The sequence below is a fragment of the Hypanus sabinus genome, chromosome X1, assembly GCF_030144855.1.
Source record: "Hypanus sabinus isolate sHypSab1 chromosome X1, sHypSab1.hap1, whole genome shotgun sequence".
NCBI classification, from domain to species: Eukaryota; Metazoa; Chordata; class Chondrichthyes; order Myliobatiformes; family Dasyatidae; genus Hypanus; species Hypanus sabinus.
In genome coordinates this window covers 42935366-42950694 of record NC_082738.1, presented here as the reverse complement: position 1 = coordinate 42950694, position 15329 = coordinate 42935366, and the positions used below count along the sequence as shown (strand labels likewise).

Here is a 15329-nt window from a genome sequence, read left to right as displayed (position 1 = left end):
TAACATAGTTTGCATTTCAAAGTACTGATTTCCTGTAGGGTTACAGCTTGGTTTTATTTCTCCATTTAGTTCAACTGACTGTATAGCGTCAGCAAAAGTAATGTATAGAAACGTTGTTGCACAATGTTTCTTTTGGGTTGCTTGTGTGTCTCATTAGGGAAATAATTTAGAGATGTGTTGCCACAATGCCAGTTGGAGTAAGCCTACTGCTTTTTATCTACTTTCATGTGTACCATTGACACCTATTCACTTTCAGTTTGACAATCATGTTTGTTGATTGCCAGCTTGGTGCTCCAAGTCTCCCAAGGTTTGTCTGTCCTTACACACAAAAAACTTGTAGATCATCAGATAACAGGAGTAACAAAGGAACCTAGCACTTGAGTCTTATGTCTGTACCTTTGTTGGAGGCACCAATTTGTGTTTCTCAATTTCAATCAAATTGTCATTGATCAATTGTTTCAGCTGTGCTTGCATTTAAAATTGTCACTGACTATTGGTCACTTTTTCTGTAGACCCTAAATCCAATCTTGTTCATGCTTAATATGAAATAGTTTTGAGTAGTATTTTCAGATGTAAACTTTCATTTCTTAACTGCTTCAGCACAAGTGAAAATAACAAATACATTGCATATGTTAATTTTGGTGAATGCTTTTTAACTTGTAGAAATTAAAATTTAAGTTGTGAAGTACTGTTTTAAAAAGGATGTGTTGGTGATTTTGGGGAAAGGGAGCAAGAGTACGTGAATAACTCATCAGTTAATAACTCATTGGGGTGATTGATAAGTTTGTGGCCTAAGGTAGGAGGAGATGTTATTAACTTCAAACTTTCTGCATATTCACTCATAATTGACCAGCATGTGCATGCAATAAGAGCAGTATAACTCATCTGCTTCCACCTTGGGTCACGAACTTATCAATCACCCCTGCTGTGGACCCTTTCTGGAGGTCCAAGATCCGTATGCTCCATGACTGTTGAACTAAGTGTGTAATGTAGGAGGGGACGATGGTGAAAAGTAAATTTGCTAGGTTTTCTAAAATTGACCCTTTCTACCTTAGGCCATAAACTTATCAGTCACCCCTCATAGCTTCATTATGCATTAGTGCATTTTGTTTATGGCTTTTATTGCAAGATGTATTGTATTTTGATGTTTGGTGACCTTGCACTTGGTCTGCTTATATAAGATGTCTTATCTGAATGTTAAATAGTTCTTCAAAAGTTTGTATCGTTTTAGAATTTCCCTTTTTTAAAAAAAATCCCACTTCAAATAGTGCAATAGTATTGCTGCTTTTAGACTGTAGGTACCTTTGTCATTGGTGAATCACAGCTGAGTAATTTTAAGGTTTTCTTCCTTTAATTCACAGAAAGTAAGTAGGTATTGCCCTCACTGAATTACTCTTGACTTAGTTTTGTATGTCAAAATTGAAACTGAAGGTCACATCAAATTGCTCATAACAAACGAGAAAGGTTGATATTTCAATTTTGGGACTTAAAGTTGAGTTAACTGATAGAAGCCTGGCAAATTACCTTTTTAAAATGTTGTGTAATTTAATTTGGGATCTACTGTATACAAGAAAACAAATCTCTTAATGGCACATGATGCATGAATTTGAGTTCACAATTAAAAATAAAATGATGTAATCAATGTAGATTGGGGCAATGTCATTGTCTGTTTCATGGTTGCGTGTTTTTTATTGCTTTGTTGTTTTGTGGAACAGCACAGTGCAGGACATAAAATTACTCAAGTACAATAAATAAATAATGCAAAAGAGGAGTAACAAGTGTGCATGGACTGTTCAGAAATCTGACGGCAAAGGAGAATTTAAAATGTGGAGTGTAAATGATGGTAATGAGAAGCGGGCATGTCCCAGATGGTGAGTCCTTAAAGATGAATGCTGCCACCTTGAGGCTGCACCTTTTGAAGATGTCCTTGATGGTGAAGAGAGTTGTGTCCTTGATGGAGCTGGCTGAGTCTACAATTATTTGTAGCTTCCTTCAATTTTGCACATGGGGGACTTCATACTAGGCTTTGATACAACCAGTCAGAATGCATTTCATCGTACATCGGTAGAAGTTTGCTAGAGTCTTTGGTAACATACCAAATCTCCTCATGAAGTAGACCTGCTGGATGCCTCCTTTGTGATTGCATTAGTGTGTTGGACCTAGGATAGATCTTGATGTTGATGCTCAGGAACTTGAAGCTGCTCACCCTTTTGCTACTGACACCTCAATTAGGGCTTGTGGGTGTTCTCCCAACTTCCCCTTTCTGAAGTCTACAATTAATTCTTTGGTCTTGCTGATGTTGTTGTGACACTACTCAACCAGCTGATCAATCTCACTCCTGTATGCCACCTGGTTGTCAACTGGGATTCTGCTAACAGTGATGTCACCAACAAATGTATTGAGTGCAGTTTGAGCTGTCCCTAACCACACAATTGTGTGTCGAGAGAGTAAAGTAGTGGGCTAAGCACACATCCTTGAGGTGCACCTGTGTCGGTTGCCATTGAAGGAGATGATAACAATCTATACTTGAAGTCGAGGATCTAGATGCATAGGGAAGTAAAGAGACCTAGGTTTTGAAGTTTACTAATTAGTACTGAGGATAATGTTTGTTTACCTGTAATCGATGAGCAGTAGCCTGGCATATATATTGCTTTTGTTCATGATTCCTGTAAATGGGGCAATATTTTGACTTGGCCTGCATCCCTTTTGTAGATCAAATTTTGGACAGTTCATACTGGGTATCATTGATAGTAGCATTTTGGTTAGCTACTGTATTAGTATCCAGAGGCCTGGGCCATTGATGGGATGTATTTGAATCTCTCAAAATCAGAAAAACAAGTTAAATTCAAGTACGGTAGTTTAAATTTAGGATAGTTTTTTAAAAAAAGAAGCTGGTATAGTGGCGATCATAAACTTAATATATTGTTTTTAAAACAGTCAGACTCGCTACTTTCTTTTGAAGGAAATACACCATTTAACTAGTCTGGCTATTTGATGGGTCTGGGGGCATAAATGTGACCGACTCAGTATTGCCCTCCAAGTTGGTTTGGTAAGCAGCTAAATTCAAGGATCAGTTAAAGATGGGCAGTAAGATCTGGCTTTGCTAATAACATCTGCATTCCACAAATGAATTTCTAATATTGCAAATTTCCAGGAATACATTAATTTGACTCTAGAACATACACATTATTTATCTTTTTGTTACATGACTATGAATTATGTGATTTTAATGTCACCCACTGGGAAAACACAACCTGCTGTTGGTTTCATTAGCTTTAGTGGGGTTTTCCCCCAAAACCCTACATCTTGGGTAGTAAATTATTTTAAAATGTTCACATTGCTGATTTGGGAATTTCGATTGTCTTTGGGTGTAGGTATTTTTCAAAGGACTGAACGTTTAAGAAACTTATTTGCCTACTCAGAATGATGTAAATATCATGGAAAATAGCTGTAAACATACGTTAGCTGGGGAATTTACCTTTCTAACAGGAAGTTGCAGTTGATTCTGACCTATTAAATTGTTTTGTTTTCATATGAAATTTTATAAGCATTTGTGCAGCATAACAAGAACATTTAGAAAAAGCTTATGTTTCACGGGGCAGTGTTTTATTTTGGTTTTTCGTGTCAAACTTTTACTTTGTGCTATTTTTAGTTGGCATTTGAAATGGACATTATTCAGTTACTTGATTATCAGTTTCATCTGAGTTTAGACATGAAGTCCACTTCTATCCCCAACAACCGGGGTAGAAAAAAAAGCTTTGATATCAATTTCTCAGAGAAGCTGAGCTTGTGCCCTGCATCTGAATGCTTGCAGTCTAAATGAATTTCTGACAATGGGATTTGTGTAAAGTTACCTTATACTTTCCTGTTTTAATGGTGCAGTTCAACTCTTCATTGGAGTCTCCTGTCCTTTGGCTAATGCTGCGCAAGTTCTTTTGCATGTGTTATTTTAACTGTATTTGTCTATTTAGAGATCAGCATAAAACAGTCCTTTCCGGCCCAAATGAGCCACGCCACCCACGTACCGACAATTTACACTAGCCTAATCACAGGGCAATTTACACTGACCAATCAACTTACTAAGCAGTGTATATCTGTACTGTGGGACGAACATTTTGCTGTAAATTTGATTTCTTCTCTAGAGTCATAGAGCATTACAGCATGGATACAGGTCCTTCATCTCAGAGTCCATGCTGACCACAATGACCAACCAGCTAGTCCAATTTTCTGCATTTTGCCTATATCCCTCTAGCCCTGCCTTCCCTCTCCAGGTACCTATTCAGATTATGCTATTGAATCTGTCTCATTCCATATTCTCACCACCCTCCAAATGGGAAGAAACTTTCCCTTGCCCTTCTCACTCTAAATATCTTCCCCCTACCTGGGGGAATAGGAGATTGCACAGTTTTAAAATAATAATTCATAATTGTGCATCTTTTTAAATAAAAAAATTCTGTTATGGAGCTGAAGACTGCCCTTGGTTTTGGTTTTAATTAGTGACACATCACTGTACTTTGTGATTCACGGGTTATTTTCCTGTGGCTTTGCAAGATCAAAAGTTTTCAGACTTATTTCCTATTTATAAATAGAATGAATCTGGGTCTAGTACTATTTAACATTTGTCACGTCATTGTGGGTATACCTTTTTATTCAGGACCAATTTTTGAGTGACTACTTTAAAACCTCCTGAAGAAACTATGGAATAGTGTAGCACCATTGTGAGGATTTTTTGGTGTGGTTTTTCCAGACTTCTATCTGTGGTTTAGTAATTTTGTACATTTTGTTTAGTTGTTAGCAGTTTTTCTTTCATTGTCACTAGTGCTGGAAACGAGTGAAAGCATAGGAAGTTAAATATTTAAAACAAGATGGAGTAGGTGAACTTTTTGTAGGTAATTTTTATGAAGTATTGCAATTCTATAAGTTATTTTGCAGTTTCAGGATATGCAAAAGTGTTTACAGAAAATGCATTACTTTTCAAAGTGATATTGTTATAGGGAACAGTTCAGTCATTTTGGATGCAGTTAAGTTTGTACAAGTCAGAAGAATTTTACTGAAGGAAAAATATTGGCCAAGATTAAGTGCCACGTAATCATTTGTATCCATATGGAGGGAACTTGAATTTAGCAAGCCAAATTGCCACTTCTGACATTAGTGATCCCTTAGTACAGCCAAAATATTTTTACTTATTTAGAATGGCACTAAAATCCAAAACATTCTACTTTCTCAATTACTTTTGATGGTGAGAACACTTTTCTTAAAACAAAGGTGTAAAACTAGTCTAAGTGAAAAGCATAATACCAGATAGAACAAAATACAAACAAAGAAATTGTCCTTTAAATAACTTGGGTTTCATTTTGAAATTGTAAATGGTAGGGTTTACTCTCATTACAAGAATCTGACAGAACTTGGTATTCTTGTCAAATCAAAATTTATATATTTTTGTATGTTGAAGCATACAAGACTTGTATATTTCTACCATTAACAATTGAAACAATTTCTGTATCTTAGAATTTTGGAAAAATAGTGATTTATCAAATATTTTGTAGGGAACACTATGCATTATTTGAAAATTGCTGGTTTCTTTCTCAATTCTTTGCCTTTGAAACAGACTCTGTTGTTATCACCTCCTGCATTTTGAAAAATAAATTGTGAAGAATTCTTATTAGTTCACTTAAAAACTTATTTCCTGTAACAATATTGCAGAATTATTCAGTAATTTTATGTAATAACAAAAAGCAACAAGTCATTGAACTCCACAATTACACTATTGTATCAATTTCTGACATTTTAATTTAAATTTTGACATTGAAATATCTGGAAATTAATTGTCATTAAGTTATCATAAGCTTACTGCCACAATTCTACAGTGGACACAATCTCACTGGCTCTCAATTCTGCTTTGGAGCATCTGAACAATAGCAAAGCATGTCACAATGCTGTTTATTATAGCTCAGCATTCAATGCCATCATCCCCTCAGTATTAATTATGAATCTTCTAAACCTGGGCCTCTGTACCTTCTTCAGCTGGGTCATTGACTTGCTAATCAGGAGACTAGTCAGTATGGATCTATGATAACACATCCTTGCTGACGATCAACAAAGGCAAACCTTAAAGGTGTGTACTTGGCCTATTGTCACTTTGCATCCATGACTGTGGCTGAGCTCAAACACCACCTCTAAATTTGTGGGCGACACAATTGGCATTACTTAAATCTCCAGATGACATTGAGGAGGCATACAAGAGTGAGATAGATCAGCTGGCTGAGTTGTGTTACAACAACTTTGAACTCAATGTTAGCAAGTCCAAGGGAGGTCTTGAACTTCAGGAAGGGGAAGTTGGGAGAACATGCACCAATCCTCATTGAGGGTCAGTGATAGAAAGGATGTACAGCATCAAGTTATTTGAGGAGATTTAGTATGTCACCAAAGACTCTTGCAAATTTTTTTATAGATGGAAAGCATACTGCTTGGTTGCATCACATTCTAATATGGAGGCTTCATTGCGTAGGATAGTAAGAGGCAGCAGAGGATTGTGGACTCAATCAGCTCCATTATGGGCATAACCCTGTCCACCATTGAGGACATTTTTGAGGTGGCGCCTTAAGACGGCATCCGTTGTTAAGTAACCTTGACACCCGGGACATGCCCTCCTCATTTTTGCCATCAGGATGGACGTACAGGAACCTGAAGACATACAATCAGTGATTTAGGAACAGTTTCTTCACTTTTGCCATCAAATTTCTAAAAGGTCCATGAATCCATGAAAACTACTAATTTTTCCTTTTCACTATTTAGCTTTGAAATTTAGATTGTTTACAACTTTGTACTGCTGCTACAAAAGAACAAATTTCACATTGTATGTCAGTGATAGATTTAATTCTGCTAAGTAGTAGAAATTTTATTTAGAGTACACACAACTGTTTGTATATGAAGATGGGAAGCCATCAGTTAAGTTTAACATTTCCCTAAAATGACAGTTGTTTGGAAATATACACAATATACATAGTGCCTGCAGTTCTGTTTGAAGGTTTGCATCATTTCCAGGATGTTTAGTGTTACTGTAATTCCATGTCATGGATTTTATAAATTAAAATATACCTTTGGGTTTGCAAAACCTGCTGAAGGAGATGATTGCACTATTCTAGGAAAATTGAAAATATAGGCATTAAGACGCCTTAAACCATAAAAGAGGTATTTCTTTGGACTGCAGCGTGCGTTCTGAAAGTTCTGAGTGAAATGTACTTTAGGGACAGGGCTTGTTTTCTCGTAAATTCAACTTGTTATCTTGCCACTTGTCACCTTTTCTAATTTCTTGCTTTTATTTCAGCTTTCTATAATACCTTCATACGATGGCACAGTGGAATCAGTTACAACAGTTGGATACCAGGTATCTGGAGCAACTGCACCAACTTTATAGTGACAGCTTTCCTATGGAGCTGAGGCAGTTTCTGGCAGCCTGGATTGAAACTCAGGATTGGTATGTATGACAACTCTGAGGACTGTTATGGGTTGAGGTTATGAAGCCAAATGCGTTAAAAAATATTTTAAAGATAAACACAGATCAATTGACTGTGCTGCCAATTCTTTGGTCTAGGGCCTGCTGCCTTTTGCAAGTATGCTTTATGCTGTGATTGCCCACTGAGTGATTGAATATTTATTGTTATTCAAAGATTAATGTTTTTAATACTCCACTGCGGCTTCCATTAGCAAGCTCGTGTCCTGGTGCAATCACAACAACTTGGAGCTGAATGCCCTCAAAACTGCGCAGATTGCATATCGACCTCAGGAGAAATGTCTCTACTCAATCCTCTTATCAACAACAGCTATAAAGTTAGCATGTTTCAACATTCAGGTTCCTGGGCATCGTTATTTTGCAAAACCTCATTGGGAGATCCATATCTCCTTCAATTAAAAGAAGGCTTGGCAGAGGATGTACTTCTTGCGGCAGTTGGTAAAATTCCATCCTCCCCAGCACATACTGGTGCAATTCTACACTGCCGTCATACAGAGCATGCTCACATCAGCCATTACTGTCTGGTTTGGTGCGGCATCCTCTCACAGTATGTGAAAACGACAGTGACCTGTCTGGACAGCAGTCTGCCATCACTGCAGAACTTACATGTGAGCAGAACAAATTATTGTGGGCACTACCCACCCAGTGAACTGCCTTTTCCAAAAGCTCCCTTCTGGAAAGGAATATTAAAACAAAAACTTCACACCATCTAAAAGCTTCTCCACTCAAGCAGTTTTTCTGATCAACTATGTAGTTAGCCCTCCCCCCACCCACCCCAGCACCTCTATTTATTACCTCCGGCACTGCATTGTAAACACTTTAAACCTCTTTTTATAATGTTGTTTACATTGTAAATACATGCTAGTATTTATGTATTTATGCACATTTTATTCCATGTCCATACTCTAACTTCTAAATTGTTTATATATAATTCTTTAGCAAACCCTAATACATGTAAATGTATATAGCAAATAAAGTTGATCTTTGATTAATTGTTTATGCTACTAAAATGCAATCTAGGATTTTTTTTCTTAGAGCTCTTATTCTACGTGCATAATCATTGTGGAACTTGTTTAAAAACTCAATTTGTGTGCATGGTTTGGGGGTGTGGTGGTGAAGGCTGGAATGGGGGAAGACCAAAATACTGCACAAACCAGGAGCAGTTCTATGGAAAATCACAGGCAACACCTTTGTATCATCAAAAGCATGTGAATGTTATAGAATGTCAAATATCTGGAAAACTCCTTTTCGTGCAGTTTTGAAATTTTGCAGTATATTTTGATTTTCTTTTGCACATCTTTCAATAAATTTGTTTTGATTTTAGTTTTAGATCTCTCTGAATTTGTTTTAATTTATTTTGGTTGCTGTTATCCAGAATATTAATTTTATAATGAAGATGCCAATGTGGTGATAACGAGTTAATTTTGCCATTGAAATAACTGTTTAACATTCTAGGGCATATGCTGCCAGTAAGGAATCACATGCTACACTGGTATTCCACAATCTGTTGGGTGAGATTGACCAACAGTACAGCAGATTTTTGCAAGAATCCAATGTCTTGTATCAGCATAATCTGCGGAAGATCAAGCAGTACCTCCAGGTATTTATCTACTGTTGGTGAATGAATATGTAATTAAAGATGAGTGTGGATAGTTTCAATATAATAGCTGATATTCTTTGCAGTGAATAACTGATGCTGATTAGGCCTGTACTTTATGGCCTGAATAACACAGCCCATATTTAATCTCCTTAAGCATATGTTGAGCTTCAACAATGAATCCCTGCAAAGGCTTGGTTAAAATTTAACAAGTCTTTTTTTATTTAAATGTAACTTAGAATGATGCCATTTGCAAGCGTCGTTGATACTTGCCTTGAATGGCTTCCATTTATGATTAATGTTCTACTTCTCCAGTGTAGTAGAAGTTTGTAGAGGAAATGAAGTGTATTTGAGACAGTGACGCTAACTTTTGGTAATTAAAATTTTCAAGGTTTCTGCTTAGAATATCCAATTGCTTTAACACTTTCATGGGGTTACACTAGTAAATTGTCAAGGTTGAAGTGGAAAGAATCTAGTAAGAGGTTCCTGATGCGGCTGTAGTTGGTCATCTGGAAATTTGTCACATAACTTTCTTCATCTGTCTTTAAGTTTTCATTGGATATGCATTGTGACCATCAGTTTTTAAAAATCACTTTAATAAACCACCAAAACAAAATTTTGATTGCTTCATTTTTTCGATAGTTCCATTTAATATCAGATTATATATGCAATAAACAATCTGCAATTCTTGCTGTTTCCAAGCATCCATGAAAACAGAAGGTTTCCCCAAAGAATGAGCGGCAATAAAGGTCAGAACCCTAAAGCCTCACAAGAACTGTCTTGCCTTGTGGAAAATAACAGTGGACAGCAAATTTTTTTTCAAAAGTGTTGCTTCCTCTGAAAATTTTTTTGTTTATGATAGACTGCTAGAAGCTGAAGACAAATTTAATTTCAGACTACTTGTATCAGTAGGAATTTGGAGAAACAAGAAATTAAGTTTTATTGAATATGATGTGCTTAATTGCATAATGGTGCTGATGCTTTGCTAACTGAGCTAAATATGTCTTGTTAATGATTTTTGTTTGTGCTCCATGTCTGAGGCTTCTCGCTTCAGTGTCCAAAGATAATCACCCAAGCAAGGATTCCAGTTGCCCTGATACCTTTTCTCCATGACCGCAATGTCCTGGTGAAACTTTTCACCATGCTCATCACTAGCAATGCCACGATTTGCAGGGAAGAAGTCTAAATGGGAACACAGAAAATGAAGTTTTACTGACATGTTGCATCTCATGGTTTTGCATGCTTGAAGCATGTTACCAACCAGCTGCACGTAGCTTGGTGCTCTGTAGTTGCCAAGAAAATTTTCAACAGCATCCTTGAACGTCCTTCTCTGGTCCCACTAGAAGTTCTTCGAATTACCTGTGATGACCTGTTTAATTTGTGGGCCATCAAAATTGCCTTACGTAATCTTGGCATCAGTTATCCTGTGAAACGTCTGTCTCAAATATCGAAAACCCTCATGGAAGTTTTTGTGCCTGGTGACAGCAGATTCCATCCTTGCAGTCGTGAACCCAGTAATTCTGCTTTTGCTTTTGATAAACACAAGTCTCTGACCAGGTCATTTAACTCAGATGGTGCTATCAGATGAGGCTCCCTCATAAAGGGTTCAAAATCTGTATCAGTGTTGCTTTTCCATTCCGGGCTTGTACATCGTGGCATCTTCGTCTGCTTCCTCTAGACTTCATGGCTTCGGCACTGGAAGACTATCGTCGTGTAGCAGAGGTCTCATGGCTGAAGGAAGATTGGAGTATTCAATGGATTTCTTGTTTTTAGCAGAGAAACCACTAGTCAGATAGAAGTAGCGGTCTGTCACATGATCCTTTTACTCTCGCCATATCATCAGAACAGCAAACGGCATTGCTTCTCAAGTACATTTGAGCCAAACTCTAAGATTGACAGCGCATGTTGCACAACAAATGTGAGGATCTTAGGTTTTGTCTTGGTCGCCAAATTTACATGCAAGTAGAGCTTTAAGCTTTTCTTAATAAGAGTCATGCTCCGTCTTTGAGATTTAAGCGTATACTCAGCACAAGTATACCAGAAGGTATCGCGGCTGTCGCAACATTGGCAAAACATCTTGCTGTGACAAATGTTCCTGAAAATACAATTACTTTATTATAATAAATACGCACAGTATGCTATGCGCATAGAGCATGCGCATCAATATGATCGCAAACTGATATACGTGTAAATGCAATGCATAGAACGATGTGGTTGTGATGCTTTTATAGCCTCTATGAAACTTGTCCTGCCATGCAGAATCCACCCTGCCTAAGCCTGCCCTGGCAGGCCTGGACAAGATAAAAAAACTTTTCAGCTTACATTGTGGGCAACATTTCAATTGACGGAATTATGAATTGAAATAATTGAATTAAAAAAAAAACTGGTGCATGATAGAGAAATTTCACGGTGATTTTTTCATGATCGGCAGCCCACATTCCATAAGATGCACCCAAAAGTATTCAGGATGCAATATCTTTATTGTCCAGTGTAAATTGTTAATAATCATTACTTTTTTTTTCAGAATCGGTATTTGGAGAGGCCAATGGAAATTGCGCGAATCATAGCAAGATGCCTATGGGAAGAAGCTCGTCTCCTTCAAGTTGCTGCATCTGTCTCGCAGGTAAACTGTCTAAATAAAGTTGTTGAAATATTTTGCCCTCAAATAGTAATATGAATGTATTCTTTAGCAGCAGCATTCACATTTTATACAGTGTACTTCTGTGTTCAACTGAAACTGGAAGAATGAATGAAACAGAATATACTGGTGATAGAGAATGTTATAGTTAGCAGGATGTGCTCTGTTATTTGCAGCTCAGTCTCCATGGAGTAGGAAGAAAAAGAACAGTTTATTGTGGTCTGTGACAGAACCTCCAATGTAGATGGGATGAAAGCAAAGGAGAAAATTTTAAAAATGCACAAGTTAACCACGTTAAAATTATTTCAAGAGTTCATACTGTTTATAGCAAATAACTATCCTGTTTCTAAAGCACACAACCCGAGGTTTATTCATAGCTAATGAGAAGCTAAGGAAAAGCACAAGTTAAGTTTTGTTTGTGAAAGCAAATCAGTCAGCTAAGGATTGAGAGAGTCTAGGATATGATCAAAGGGGGTTCAAGGAATTCATAGGGAAAGTAAAGTAGAATATGAGACTATTCTAGCCAGAGCAAAGATGTAAAATCAGGCAGTAAAAGCTTCTATAGATGGAAAGAGAAGCAAAAGTTAATGTGAAGTAGGAGAAAGTGTATTAAGAAAAAGGAGGAGAAATTAAGCACATTTTCTATCTTCATTAAAGAAACTGCAGAAACCCTCCTGGAAATAGTTAAGAACAACAGGTGGAGATTGAAGAAAGAACAGAAGTTAATTAGCATTATTATGACAATAGTATTGGAGAAGAAAAAATAACTTCCCCAATTATTATATATAATTCTTAGTGTCTGATTACCTTGATCCCAAGGCTTTGAAAGAGATAAAATTTGAGGGAACTGATTATCATCCTCCAAGACTTCATTAATTTGCTGCAATGCCACAGATTGGAAATTAGCAAATGTATCACTGACATTTTAAAAAGAAAAATATGTGGGCGGTGAAAAAATGTGGAACCGTAGCCCAGTTTGCCTGATGTCAGAAGAAGAGATCACGTAGTCTTTTATTGTGGAAGTCATAACAGGTCATTTGGAAGATAGTAATAGGATGTAGTAGTGATTAATGAATGGTAAATCTATTTGATGAATCGGTTGATTTTTTTTGGGGGGGTGATTATAGTGAACATTAGATAGAGGAACCAGTGGGCCTGGTGAGTTGGACTTTCAGCTTTTGATAAGGTGCAACTTTGGAAGTTATTAAATTAGATTGGGGAAAATGTAAATGACTTGAATGAGGAAGCAGAAGGATGAATTAGTAAGTCTTCAGATGACACTAAGGTTGGCAGTGTTGTGGATAGTGTGGAAGTTTTTCATAGGTTACACGGGATATAATCAGGATGCAGAACTGGACAGAGAATGGTAAATGGAACTTAATCTGGAAAAGGATGATGTGATGCACTTGTAAAAGTGTAGGATTCTTGGGATGTGGAGGAACAGAGGGATCATGGAGTTCAAGTCCATAGATCCTTCAAAGTTGCCGTGTGACAGGGTGGTTAAGAAAGTGTATGGTGTGAGGATCATACAAGGTAATGTTGCAGCTCTCCAGAACTCTGGTTTGACCATACTTGGAGTGGTGCTGTAGTGAAAGATCAGCCATGTGGTCATTTTGAATGGCAGAATGAGCTTCTATTTGTTAATTTTCTAGAAATGTGTCCTGATGGGTGCAAGTAAAATATATTCACAGCTATTTAAGAGTGATTGGCAATATCAAAACTTGACATAATTGCTATTGGAGGAAAAGCAGGATTCTGTCCATTCACCCCTATTGTTTTTCTCAGTTGTCTTAAAGAACTAACAACTTTAATTATGCTTGGTCTTGTTATTTCGCATTTATTCCGGGATTCAGTTGTGCATTCTACATATTCCACACATTTACCTTTTCATTGCTTTGAAAATATATGCATTTTGTTTCTAAAGCAACCTGGACAGTCACCGCATCACAGTTCTGTAGTAACTGAGAAGCAGCAGATTCTTGAGCATAATCTACAGGATGTACGGAAAAGAGTGCAGGTGAGTCCATTTGAATTTTCAAAACAATACAAATTGTATCTTAGCATTTATTTGAACTGGCTACATGGAAGTAAAGTAATATCTTTCCTCTGTATACTATTGCTTATAAATATTCTAGTTAAAAATAAGGGTCTGACAAAGATGGTTAGTCATGTAGAAATGTATCAAATTATGGTATCATGGGTTGGAGTTTAGTGTAAAAATTCTTATTTAGACATTTGTACTTGGCATTTGGCAAAAATATAATAAATATCTTCATTGAAGATTTTTACGTGGGGTGATTGATAAGTTCATGGCCTAAGGTAGAAGGAGATGAGTTATTAACTTCAAACATTCTGCATAATCACCCAAAAAGTTGAACTGCATGTAACGAGAGCTGTATAACTCATCTCCTTCTACTTAGGCCATGAACTTGTCAATCACCCATGCTGTGGACACTTTCTGGAGGTCCAAGATCCGTATGCTCCACGACCGCTGGACTAAGTGTGTAAATATAGGAGGGGACTATGTTGAAAAATAAATATGCTAGGTTTTGTAAAATTGACTCCTTCTACCTTAGGCCATGAACTTATCAATCACTCCTCGTACTAAATTACTTATGTAGATTAAAATCCGTTTTGTAAACCTGAATAATTGCTAGGGACAGCCAAGCGATACAGGGTGATTAGCAATGCAAAATTGTCCAATGTATGGCTAGACAGGTGTACCTGAGAATCCTCAGCTAAGGTCAAATTTAAGATTTGGGTTTACTGTTAAGCCACTCAAGTTGCTTTGTTGTTACTCTGTATGTTCACATTCTGTTTAACATGCTGAAATTCATGTTCCCAAGCCTCATTTACTTCAACCACCTGATACTCAGTGGTTCTTAAGTATATTTTATCTTGAAGCTTTATAGCATAAATTTAATACAAATGGTTTTTAAAAAACGTAGCTTGAAATAATTTTTGCTTTAAGTGAAATTTGCAAATTCAAGATTCAATTATTTAATGTAATTTCCTGTACACAAGTGCAAAGGTAAATGAAATAATTGTTACTATGGGTCCAATGCAGCACAAAAACACTAAATAAAGAACAATAATAATAATAATAATAATAATAAAAGAAAGCACAATAAGTATAAATAAGATAGCTTGTATACATTGATTGTATATCCATAAAATGATGCTTGGCCGTACATAAGGTGACTGACATGAAATTATAAAGTAGTGGTTGAGTTAGTGGGTAGACATGTTGATCAGCTTGGAGAAAGAAACTGTTTTTGAGTCTGGTGGCCCTAGTATTGATGCTACGTAACCTTCCTGAAGGGAGTCCATGAGCAGGGTGGGTGGGATCCTTCATGATGTTGCTGGTCCTCTTCTGATACCTTTATGTCCTTGATGGCACACCTGTGGTGTGTTGGGCAGTTCTGACTATCCATTGCAGTGCAGTTTCTGTACTAAGCAGTGATGCAGCCTGTGAGGATGCTCTCTACTGTACATCTATACAGTGACATAAGTATGGATGTGCATTGTCCTGCTCTCTTCAGCCTCCTCAGAATGTAGAGATGTTGATGAGCTTTCTTCAC

General features: G+C 36.9%; 1 protein-coding gene across 5 annotated transcripts in view; it reads left to right on the top strand.

Annotated features, from left to right (window-relative positions):
* Positions 1–15329, top strand: part of stat3 (signal transducer and activator of transcription 3 (acute-phase response factor)) — a 43929-nt gene that overhangs the window by 8528 nt on the left and 20072 nt on the right. For 4 of the 5 annotated variants that reach the window (XM_059956476.1, XM_059956477.1, XM_059956478.1 and 1 more), the window contains exons 3-6: positions 7328–7477; positions 8969–9113; positions 11635–11733; positions 13673–13765. In XM_059956476.1, the coding sequence (XP_059812459.1) occupies positions 7350–7477; positions 8969–9113; positions 11635–11733; positions 13673–13765 (465 nt within the window). In that variant the 5' untranslated portion in view covers positions 7328–7349. Of the gene's footprint in view, positions 1–7327; positions 7478–8968; positions 9114–11634; positions 11734–13672; positions 13766–15329 lie in introns of those variants that run through there. The other variant, XM_059956480.1, reaches the window with a different exon arrangement.